At 50.4% G+C, this 12500-nt stretch overlaps 1 protein-coding gene across 1 annotated transcript in view; it reads left to right on the top strand.

The window, feature by feature from the left end:
• The window catches only part of LOC307091457 (CUB and sushi domain-containing protein 3-like), a gene marked incomplete at both ends in the record, with an annotated part of 210064 nt that overhangs the window by 141525 nt on the left and 56039 nt on the right, over positions 1-12500 (top strand). The window contains 6 exon segments of the mRNA XM_079758444.1: positions 3649-3767; positions 5023-5092; positions 9279-9395; positions 10909-11118; positions 12247-12371; positions 12373-12436. Of these exon segments, the coding sequence (XP_079614570.1) occupies positions 3649-3767; positions 5023-5092; positions 9279-9395; positions 10909-11118; positions 12247-12371; positions 12373-12436 (705 nt within the window).

Consider the following 12500-nt stretch of genomic DNA (forward strand, 5'->3'; position numbering starts at 1 on the left):
AACCACACACACACTCTCACGCGCTCACGCGCACACGTGCTGATGAGGGATGATGGGGGTCAGGTAGGGGGGACCGGGCATGGGAGCGATGATGGCCGACCCTCGTAAACACTGGCGACAGCGGAGGTTGTAATGAGATGGATGCTATGGGGAAGAGGGGGGAGGCGCAGGGAGGCTCTGGAGTGATGGAGGTTGGAGTTGGGAAATGTAAAAGTGACAGACCGGCTGCCAGCTGTTGTGACTGCAGAGACAAAGGAGTGAGGGGAAGAGGTCAAGTTCAGGATGGGATGGTTGTAGTGTAATACTAGGAGATATTGCTCTTGGAAAAACAGTGGTAGAGGCTGGGCTAGACACCAGAGGCTCGGTTAAAGAGTTGTACAATACGCTTCGTGAAGGGTTTGATCAGAATGATCTGCTAAAGGAAACACTGGTTATTTAGTGGTTTTTAGGTGCACCGCTTGCAGTGATTTGAAATAGAGTGGGTGAGTCCATTGATACTTGAAATTTTCCTTGATTTGATCGTTGATTCAAATGAACATCCAAATTAAGTTTAATAATAAGAGAGAAAATATCTCTATTGCACTTGTACTTGGCATTGCGTAGCATCTTATCTTCTTAGCTTTGCTGTGCACAGCAAATAGGTCAAGGTAGTGATTGATAGTGGATGCACAAGTAGCTTTCGAATAAAGCGTCTGCTAAATGCCCTAAATGTTAATGTATATTTAGTAATTACTTTTTAAGTATATTTTAATTAGTGTATGAGAATGGTTGCGTTGACTAAGAACAAGGTATTGATCTCTACATAGAGACTGGGACCTCTTCCATGGAGTGAGCCCTTGTTGTACCGACATGTTTCTACGGTAGCCCAGAGCAGACAAACAACACTAGAGCGGACGTGTTTGAAATATGTAATCACAGTTGCTATCTTAATTGTACGAACTGACCTTAGTTTTACATAATCAAAACCATTAATTAACCCATCAAGGAACCTCATCACTTGACACCTGGCCACTTGATGCTGTCGCAGAGTATGACATTTTGGAAGTACCAACCGGCTCATTACAGGCCTTTGAAGTTCATCTGAGCTTAGCCTGAGTCTTTGGAAGGAGAGGGGGGGAGGGGGGATACGCAGTTGTTTGCAATCTGCAAACTCTAAATCCTACATAAATGAATACATTACACCTTTAAATCAGACTTTAAACAGTGCTGACATTATTTGCGGTTCTGGGGTTGTAGTCAGCTCATTATTTCAGCAGAGTAGGGCAATCTATTTACAGCATCCTACCAAGTGGTTGTAATATCGGCAATTTAATTTCACAGCAAATTCTTCTTTTTTTTCTAGTCAATGAGCCGGTTTGTAATTTAACTAAGCTCGAATTTACAGCAATTTCACAGCCTGAAATTGTTATTTGCCCTCCTGTCAACTGTGAAACTTTCTGTATTTTTGCTTGCCTTAAATAAAATTAAAGAAATCCCTAGATACCCAAAATTGCACATTATATGATCACTTGCCCAAATACATGTGTATTTTCTGGTACAGTGATTAAAACATTTCTGCCTTATTTTCTCATACTCTGCGGTTGTCCAGGCATTGTTCCTGCCACTGGTTGCCAACCCTCTATTTTGATGATGTTCAGCAATAAAATACTGAATATAATTATTTGAGCGCAACAGAGAGCTCTAAACGGCTGCGGCAGCCATTACACCGTAGGAGGGACCTGTTTGGTGAAACATTTATTCCACGCTTGATGTTTCACGTTACATGTCTTCCACCTTAATATCAAACTACTACTGGCAGACATCTTGCGGCTTTGGTTCCTTGAAACTTCTCCTGGAACGGAGGGAATGAGCTTCTCAAATCCTCCAGTGGGCTAGTTTCAATGGCAGACCTGCTGTTACCTCATCGCTGTGTGTGGGTGTGGGTGTGTGTGTTAGCTGGTGAGTGTTTGTATGTGTGTGTGTGTGTCTTGGTTTTCCTCCCTGACTGTAGCTCAGAGAGTTCACTGGTGTCTTTTTTTAATCAGTGCTTCGGTCCGTCATCACAGTGTTAGTGACATGTTTACATTCAATCACTCCACATCAAACACTCTTTCTGTTCCTCTGGACCTTGTTGCATCAGTACGAAGGGTTCAGTGTCTGTGTGTGTGTGTGTTTTGTGTGTGTGTCTGCTCTGTGATCTATGCTTCTCACCTGGCAGCCTGCTTTTGCTCATTACGAAACGTGGTGTGGGAGACCTTGTGACTCAGCACTGTGCCGTGTTTAGGTTGCATCATGGGATCATAAATAATACACCGTCCCTCCCGGTCTCTGCTGAGCATACCTCTCTCCCTGCGTTTGGCAACCACAGCTGAACCGAAAAGCTCCAAATGGTTGGAGGCAACCCAAAAAACAGGAATTAACATATTACTGCACCATTAGGAACAGCTCTCTCTCATTCACCTTCAAAGGCACGCCTGACGGCATCCTTTACTCGACCACACTCAGAGCAGCTTTAGGTTAGATCCCGAGAGTTGTGGAGAGAGAGAGCAGATCGGGGCGAAGAGAGTACGATTTTTGGAAGAAAACGCTGGTAAAACATGCCTTCCATTGAAAGCTCCCTCCCTCTCAACGTTTCTCTGCCAATGAGAAGCGGTGTGTTGCGTTAAAGCACCTGTGATTGGCCGGCAGGATGGATTTGCAGTCTAAAATGGAAATTGGCTCACACCGAGGCACATGCTGCCAACTCCAAACTGATATCCTCAAAGCGCATTTCCCCCACTAATCGCTGACGGATGGATTCGCCATTTCTAAAAAATTATACTCAGATAAAAGCTCTTACATCTTACCCTCTGTACTTTGCGCAGAGCTTATTTTCCGTTTTTTCTCGCAATTTCGATTTGCACTCAAACCCAATATGTCAGTTGACCTGGACGCCACGTAGCGAGGCTAGCCCAGAACACAGCGTCCAGGCGCCCTGACGCTGTCATCTGAGTGCGGGGCCCTGTGATGCTTAGCGCGGCTGTCAGGGAACCCTTCAGAGAGAGATGGCTTCTGTAATTTCACAGTGATTGCTCCAGATCACTGAGGGAAGGATTTATGATTACAACCACCAGTAGAATATCTATATCTATCAGCGTCTCCTAGTCCCCGCCCTTCCTCCTCCTCCACTGTGACGACGAAGAGCGCAGTGGGGGGGGGGGACCTTACTCTAACTCAATTATTATGCAATTACAAGCATATTAAAACAAGCCACTGTGTAATTACGAGGTTTAAACGTTTGGTTTTCAGTTAATTACCGGGTATATCCACTTTCTTCCGCATACAGTACAGTGTCAGGCCATTAAAAGAAATACACATTTTCCGTCGGTTGGCTGTTAAATACGCTGTGTTATGCACACCGGTCCAGCTCCGGCATATCGTCACACTGGGGTCATGTTGGGCTTAGTGTTCTCTTTGCTGTCGCAGTTAGTGCTTGGCACTTGTTTCTATGAACATCCTTACTGTACCGACAGCGATATGCTGTTGATTCTCTTTCTTCTGACAAATGTGCTTATTGTCAGTCTCTTTGGACAAAGGTGTCTGCTAAATGCCCCCTAATGTAAAAGTAAATGTAAATACTGCAGAAGAATGATGGCCGTGCACCCCTGTGTGTTGTGACTCTGTCCTAAGCAATAGGTTTGGATTCGTGCCCGGAGCCGCTGCCCCCCAGTAACGGCCAGAAAGTGGGCGACCGCTACACGGTGGGCGACATGGTGTCCTTCCAGTGCGACCAGGGCTTCACCTTGCAGGTACGTGTGTTTTTTTACACCGCCGCCGCCGCCGCCGCCGCCACCGCCGCCACCGCCGCCACCGCCGCCAATCCCCATGTGGTGCCGCGGTCCGGAACGCTACGCTTTGGGATGTGGGGCCATCGTGACAGGGGAGCATGCAATGGAAATGAGTGCCACTGCAAGGGTTTGGTGTGTGTGTGTGTGTGTGTGTGTGTGTGTGTGTGTGTGTGTGTGTGTGTGTGTGTGTGTGTGTGTGTGTGTGTGTGTGTGTGTGTGTAAGAGACATGTAGAGAGAGACGAGGTCCAAGTTGTTTTTGTCATGGGAGTATTTGCCGTGTGTTTGCTTGCATTAAACGATAAGCGATTAAGAAGTGTGCGTGTGAACGAACGTGCATGTGTTTGCGTGTGAACGCATGTGTGTGTGTGTTTGTGAGTTTATGCGTGTGTGCGCGCGTGCGGACGAACAAATTCCCCAATGCATATGTGTGCACTTTTACAAAGCAGCTTTCCCCCCCCCCCCTCTCTCCCCCCGTGCCGGCCGGGGCTAAGATAGCCGTGACGTCTCGGAGCGGCCGAGCCATGCAGCGCCGAGGGCGGCGGACGGTGTTAACAGCAGTCCACATAATCCCCATCGCACTCATATTTCTTTCCCCCTCTCCCTCACATTCACTTTAGCACACAGCCCGCGGAGCAGGCTCCTCTCCTCTCCCGTCCACACATCTACTGACCGAGACTTACCCTGGCAGGTCGGCACCGGAGGCCATCGCACAAACCCTCGTTTGTGCGAATGCTAGAATGCTTGTGAATCCGGCCCCTTCGCTTTCCTGCAACCCCCTCCCCCCTTTACTCCCAGCCTGATGTGAATGATTTAGGATCGCAGCAAGCGTTGTTATGTCGCCGGCACACCCCGCTCCGTAGGCAGCCGGCTCGGAGGATAATTGGTGGATGTGTGTCATTTATTTAATGATTGTCAATTAGTGGATATAATGCGGTACATCCTGACTGATCCTCAAACGGCGTGCGCCTATCGTAAGCAGTCTCACCGACACTCATACCATCAAAGCTTCTCCGGGAGAGAGATGTTTAAATGGGAAACAAAAACACAACAGGCGAGGAAAAACAAGGAGCCGAAAGATCGGTCAAGCAAATATTTTGAGTGTTTGCCCTGTGCAGCTCTGTTTGTTAGCTCTTCTCTAGTTGTTTTTGGCAACAGCCGTGTGCGTGTAGTGTGTCGTGCTCTTATTGTTCTTGTTGTTTTTCTTGTCTCCAACAGGGTAATGCATATATTACGTGCATGCCTGGTCCTGTCAGAAGGTGGAATTACCCCGTGCCCCTGTGTTTAGGTAATGTATTCCCCGGTACAGGCAGGGTGTGTGTGTGTGCGTGCACGCCCGTCTGGTTGGAGATCATATTATCGATATAGGAGCCACATTTGCAACTCCTAAAGTCTCTCTGCCCCCCGGTCTTCTATGCCTGTTGGTTCTCCCGCTCTCGCTCTTTCTCCCGCTCTTCAATCCCCACTGTTTCCCTCCCCGTCTCCCTCTCAGTCCTCCCTCTCATTTACTTACGCGCTCACACACACAGACTTGTGTGTGCACACGCAGACACATACACACACACAGACTTACAGATGCCGACACACACGCGCAACTACGCACATGAGCACACACAGACACACACACACACGCACAAATGCACACACACACACACTTTGGTGTGTGCACACAAAGTCACATACATACGCAGATACATCCACAGGCAGACCCACACATGCCGAAACACACACGCAACCACGCACACACAGACTTATGTGTACATGCACAGACATACACATGCTGACACACACACGCACAACTACAAACACATGCAGAGCAGCACGGGTTCCTACGTCAGAGGACTTGCTGTTCCATTTAGGGACGTCTCGGCCCCATTCCAGGGAGATTGTCAGCCATGAATCGATAGCCACCAACCCCCCCCCCCCCCTCCCAGCCCCTGCCTGGCTCGTCTCCAGTGCCGTTAGAGCCCTGAGCCCCCCGACGGGAGTCTGCAGGCCCCCTGACAGCTCTAATGTGGGTCTCCACGGCGACAGATGACAGGGAGATGCAAGCTCCACACTTTTCTAGTCAGGGTCTTTATGAGCCCCCTCATGGCACACTCACACCATACCACACACACACACGCACACGCACACACACACGTACCACACACAAACACACACACACACACACACACACCATACCACACACACACACGCACACGCACACACACACGTACCACACAAACACACACACACACACACACACACACATACCACACACACACACACACGTACCACACACAAACACACACACACATACACACACGTACCATACACACACACACACACACACACACGTATCACACACAAGCACACACACACATACACACATGTACCACACACAAACACACACACACTCACACGATACCACACACACACATATACATACACACACACACACGTACCACACACACACACACACACGTACCACACACAAACACACACACACACACACACACGTACCACACACACACACACACACACACACACACACACACACACACACACACACACACACACACGCATTCCACCTCCATTACACACGCCCCGTAGCAAGAAATATCAAAGCACTCAAAGGACACATGTGCGCTTGCATATGAGCGCATAATCTCCCATGTATAATTGGCATTTGGTACACACTCAAACGCACACGGTCACACACACGCGCGCACACACTTCGTTTCATCAAGGGAACGGCAAGTCAATGCGCACCGCACACACCACCCTCTCCGCGCTCCTCGTGTAAACGCTCTCTGGCTCTGGCGGAATGGGTCCGACCTTCAGGCGGAGGCGGGCGGTGCCGTTAAGTGTGTTTCCTCCTCTCCTCTCGCCTGCCCGCTCCTCCGTCATTACGGCCGCATTAGTGGCGCGGCCACTCCACACCACCCCACCTCCCCACTGTTCAGTTACACAGAGGAGTCGTGTCTGTGTCACTGATGATGATACAGGCCGTGTACCCCCCCCCCCCGATGGGGTTGTTTCTCCGCCTCTCAACCCAGATGGCTGGCCGGTGGTCCCTTCAGATCCCCATCACCACCATCCACCTCCCCCATCACCACTAACACCACCAATACCACTACCTCCTACTCCACCTCCTCCTACTCCACCTCCTCCTCCTCTACCACCACCCTCACCACTTCCACCTCCCCCATCACCACTAACACCACCAATACCACTACCTCCTCCTCCACCTCCTCCACCACTACCTCTACCACCACCCTCACCACTTCCACCTCCTCCTCCACCACCACCACCAATACCACTACCTCCTCCTCCACCTCCTCCTCCACCTCCTCCTCCACCACCACCTCTACCACCACCCTCACCACCATCCACCTCCCCCATCACCACTAACACCACCAATACCACTACCTCCTCCTCCACCTCCTCCTCCTCCACCACCATCCACCTCCCCCATCACCACTAACACCTCCAATACCACTACCTCCTCCTCCACCTCCTCCTCCTCCACCACCATCCACCTCCCCCATCACCACTAACACCACCAATACCACTACCTCCTACTCCACCTCCTCCTCCTCCACCACCACCTCTACCACCACCCTCACCACCATCCACCTCCCCCATCACCACTAACACCACCAATACCACTACCTCCTACTCCACCACCACCTCTACCACCACCCATCACCACCATCCACCTCCACCATCACCACTAACACCACCAATACCACTACCTCCTCCTCCACCTCCTCCACCACTACCTCTACCACCACCCTCACCACTTCCACCTCCTCCTCCACCACCACCACCACCACCACCAGCTGCAGCAGCACCGCTGTAGGGGGCCACTTAGCCCCGAATAGGCCTGTCAAGTGGGGGGGGGGGGGACTCTAGCCATCCGTTTACATCCGTACTTCCAGTGGCTGTAATTACATGAACAGACAGGCCTGGGGATGTGTGTGTGTGTGTGTGTGTGTGTGTGTGTGTGTGTGTGTGTGTGTGTGTGGAAGGCCCGGTTGTGAGGTGGTGTGTGGAGGAGGGCATGACCTTCACAGCCAGTCCAATCTGTTGTTAAAGAGAAGAGTGAGAGAGAGAGAGAGAGAGAAAGAGAGGGAGGGAGGGAGAAGGTGAGAGAGAGGGGGAGGCGGGATGTCTGAGGCGGGTGGGGTGGGGGGATGTGTGAAGTAGCCAGCTCCGTAGGTGCTGTGTGTCACTCGGGTAAACCCATTCACCCCCTCTGTACAAACACCGACACTAACACCCACTCTCTCTCTCGCTCACCGCTCTCTCTCTCTCTGTCTCTCTCTTTCTCGCTGTCTATCTCCAGCTCTCGCTCTTGCTCTCGCTCTCTCTCTCTCTCCTTCTCCCTCTCTCTCTCTCTCTCTCTCTCTCTCACCCTCTCCCTCTCTCTCTCTCTCCTTCTCCCCTCTCCCTCTCTCTCTCTCTCTCTCTCTCTCTCTCTCTCACCCTCTCTCTCTCTCTCTCATCTCTCTCTCTCTCTCTCTCTCTCTCTCTCCTTCTCTCTCTCTCTCTCTCTCTCCCTCTCTCTCTCACCCTCCCTCTCCCTCTCCTCTCTCTCTCTCTCTCTCTCTCTCTCTCTCTCTCTCTCTCTCTCTCTCTCTCTCTCTCTCTCTCTCACCCTCCCCACTGGTTTTAATACCCAGGGTTGCACAGCTGGGAGCGTTCCCGTGTGTTGAAACAGAGTCTCACACGATGCACCGCCCAGTAGAAGATAAAGCCGTTCACACACACAGGCTTGAAATACTTGTGTGTATTTATGTCCACTTCAACACAAGAGATTATAGTGGAGATGTATATTATGGGGATGCACACAAAGGGAAGAACATTCCCGTATTATGTAGTAAGTGAGTAAGTAAGCAACACAAAGGGTTACACTCCAGCAAACACTTATCATGGGTACGGAGAGCACAGGCTCCTCTTTGATGTACCCATCATCCAGGAGACCCCACACACACACGCACAGATAGCATGCACACACAGGCCCACATACACACAGAGATAAAATACATACACACACACATAACGCACGCACCAACACACACAGACAGACAGACATAATACACACACGGCCACACACACACAGAGACACACACGGATAACACATAGCACATAACAAACACACACACATAACACACACAGACATAAGTCACACACACAGACCGACAGATGGCAGACAGACCAACATAACACACACACACACACACATAGCACACAAACAGACACTAACTATAGACATACACACAGCCACCAGCCCCCCCCCCCCCCACACACACACACACAACAGACAAACAACACACCAACACTTGTTTGAGTGTTTGATCATCCTCTCCGTCTCACTTCCCATGTACTTTCCTTCATCCTTTCCCCTCTGATCGAGTGCCTTTCTGTTCTTCTCCCCCGTGGGGACAGTGGTGACATGCTCTTCTCCCCCTGGCCACCCCCTGCAGCTCAGTGCGGAGGCTCCATGATGGACTTCAGGGGTGTCATCCTCAGCCCCGGCTTCCCGGGGAACTACCAGAGCAGCCTGGACTGCAGCTGGAGGGTCCAGCTCCCCATCGGCTTCGGTCTGTCACCGCCCCTCACCTCGCTCTCAGCCTGCCTGCCTGCCTGCCTGTCTGTCTGGATGTCTGGATGTCTGTGTTGTGTCTGTCTCTCTCCCTCTCTCCCTCAGTCTGTCTGTCTGGATGTCTGTTGTTCTGTCACCTCCCCCTCACCTCTCTCGGCCTGCCTGTCGGCTGTCTGGATGTCTGTCTGTCTGGATGTCTGTGTGTCTCTCTCTCTCCCTCGGTCTGTCTCTCTGGATGTCTGTCTCTCTGGATGTCTGTGTGTCTGTCTCTCTCCCTCTCCCTCCCTCGGTCTGTCTGCCTGGATGTCTGTCTGCCTGGATGTCTGTCTGTCTGGATGTCCGTCGCTCTGTCACCACCCCCTCACCTCTCTCTGTCGCCGTCTGTCTGCCTGGATGTCTGTGTCTCTCTCTCACTCGGTCTCTCTCTCTCTCCCCCCCCCTCTCTTTCTTATTCTCCCTCTGTGCATCAGTTGGTTTGTCTGTCTTTCTGTCTCTCTGTCTGTATGTCCGTCTTTCTATCCGTCTGTATGTCTCTCTTACTCTTTCTCTGTCTATATTTCTCTATTTCTCTCTCTACCTCTCTCGCCTCCCTTCTTTATCTCTCATACTCTCTTACTTACTCTCTCTGTCGCTGTCTCTCTCTCTCTACTGCAGTCACCTCAGTGTTTTTTTCTGCTCGTCCTCATTCTCCTCTCTTCTCTTCTGCTCCACGGTGTGTGTGTGTGTGTGTGTGTGTTTGTGTTGTGTGTGGGTTTTGTTTTCCCTCCACTTATCTTTGACCCCCCTCACCTCCAGGGCCCCTCTAATATCCTTCTCCATTGCCATCCTCCACTCCCCGCTCCCTACACTTAGCGTTCCCTAATTCAGACCCATCGTCGTGGTTATAAGACGTTTGTCTTTGTGGCTGTCAGACGCAGCCAAAACAAAACGGCCAAAACAATGTTGTGTACTCTCTCTCGATCATTATCTCACTCTCTATAGCAACCACTCGCACCTCCCCCTCACTCACACAGTGTTTGTTGGTTTGTTGATGTTAGTTGGTTTTTGTCTGTGTTTGTTTTTGGTTTGCGTTTGTTGGTCTGTGTCTGTTGATATTTGTCAGTGTTTGGTGGTTGATGTTTGTAAAAAAAGATTCTGTTGATGTTTGTTGGTGTTTTGTTGCTTTGTGTCAGTGTTTGATGGTTGGTGTTTGTCGTTTTTTTGTTTGTTTGTTGATGTTAGTTGGAGTTTGCTGGTGTTTTTGTTGGTGTGTGTTTGTGCTTGTTAGTTGGTTGTTTGTTGATATTTTTCGGTGTTTCCTGGTTTGTATTTGTCTATTTGTTGGTGTTTGTTTGTAGTTGTTTGTGTTTATTGTCAGTTGTAGGTGTGTGTCCCGTGTTTTGTTGATGTCTTTATGTTTTTAGGCGGTTGTCTGTGTTTATTGGTGTTTGTAGCTGTGTGTCGTGTGTTTTCGGGACCAGGGTGCAGTAACCTCCTCTCACCCCCCATGGCTCCCTGCCCACCCCCCTAAGGCATCCACATGCAGTTCCTGAACTTCTCCACCGAGGCGGTGCACGACTACCTGGAGGTTCGCAGCGGCAGCCTGGACGCGGGCACCGCCGTGGACCGCTTCAGCGGCGGCGCCGTGCCCGACGCGCTCTTCAGCACCACCCACGAGACCACCATGTTCTTCCACAGCGACTACTCCCAGAACAAGCCCGGCTTCCACATCGTCTACCAGGGTAACAGGGAGGGCTGTGTGTGTGTGTGTGTCTGTGTGTCTGTGTGTCTGTCTGTCTGTCTGTCTGTCTGTCTGTCTGTCTGTCTGTCTGTCTGTGTGTTATGTGCAGTGTAAGTGTGTGTGTTATGCGTAGTGTTTGTTTTTATCGTAGTGTATATGTGTGTGTTGTTTGTGTGTGTGTGTGTGTTATGTGTCTTTGTGTGTTAAGTGTAGTGTCTTTGTTGTGTGTGTTAGGTGTAGTTTCTTTGTTGGGTTTGTGTGATATTTGTTATGTGTATTTGTAGTGTGTGTTGGTATGGGGAGGTTGTAAGGTCACACTCACTTTGAGCCACTCAATAAAAGTGTCTATAGAAGGCGGTCCGGGGCGGTTGTATCGGTGGATCTCATTGGCCCGTGGCCTTGTGCATCGTATCGAGTGGACAATAGCGTTGACCACGGGAAACCAAGGCACTGTCTGAAAAGTGCAAAAGCCAAGCTGCTCTGATTGAGGCTTAGGGAGCGTGAAATATGTTACAATATCCTGTTTTCATATTTTAAAATTGGCTCCCATGACCGCGGGGGTGACATTTGTAGAGTGGTAATGCAAACAATGTCGAACTACGCAAGCCGAATCAGACATTCATGAGTTTCCTCAACCTCCATCGTTAAAGAAACATTGACTGAATGGTGTTTCTTTTCATGATTTTTTTTTTTGTGCCTCTTTTAGGAATGGGTACTAAATTGCGTCAACCGTCACTTTGTAGCGTCACGGTATAGCTATTGAATGTCGTTTATTTTCATTCTGCCAGTTTTGTTCAACAAGAGCTGCATTTTCGGTGCGCTTTGTCCAAACGTATTTGTTCGGCTCTTATTTTGACGGCAACGAAGGCTTCGAGGTTACAAGTGTACACAATCAAGGCCGTGTTTTCGGTCTAAATTCCAAACCCTCAAATCCCTCAAAAAAAAAAAAGCGCGCACTGTGCCCAACGTCAATAATCGGCTTTAACGCGGCCAACGTCAATAATCGGCTTTAACGCGCCCAACGTCAATAATCGGCTTTAACGCGACCCCAGAAAAAAAGATTCGAGAAAGGTACAGATTGTTGGAACCCGAACCCAAACCTTCCTTTGCCTCCTCCTCCCTCCCTCAGCCTACGAGCTGCAGAGGTGCCCGGACCCGCGGCCCTTCCGGAACGGCATAGTGATTGGCCGGGACTACAGCGTGGGGATGACCATCTCCTTCGAGTGCCTGCCGGGCTACACCCTGCTGGGGGAGGCCCTCCCTCACCTGCCTGCACGGGGTCAGCCGCAACTGGAACCACCCCGTCCCCCGCTGCGAAGGTGATCCCGCTGGCCGTCCTCCCCCACCTCCACCTCCACCGACGCATTCGTCGGTTAAACGTAT

This window comes from Pollachius pollachius (genome assembly GCF_949987615.1).
Source record: "Pollachius pollachius genome assembly, chromosome: 1".
In the NCBI taxonomy this organism is placed as follows: Eukaryota; Metazoa; Chordata; class Actinopteri; order Gadiformes; family Gadidae; genus Pollachius; species Pollachius pollachius.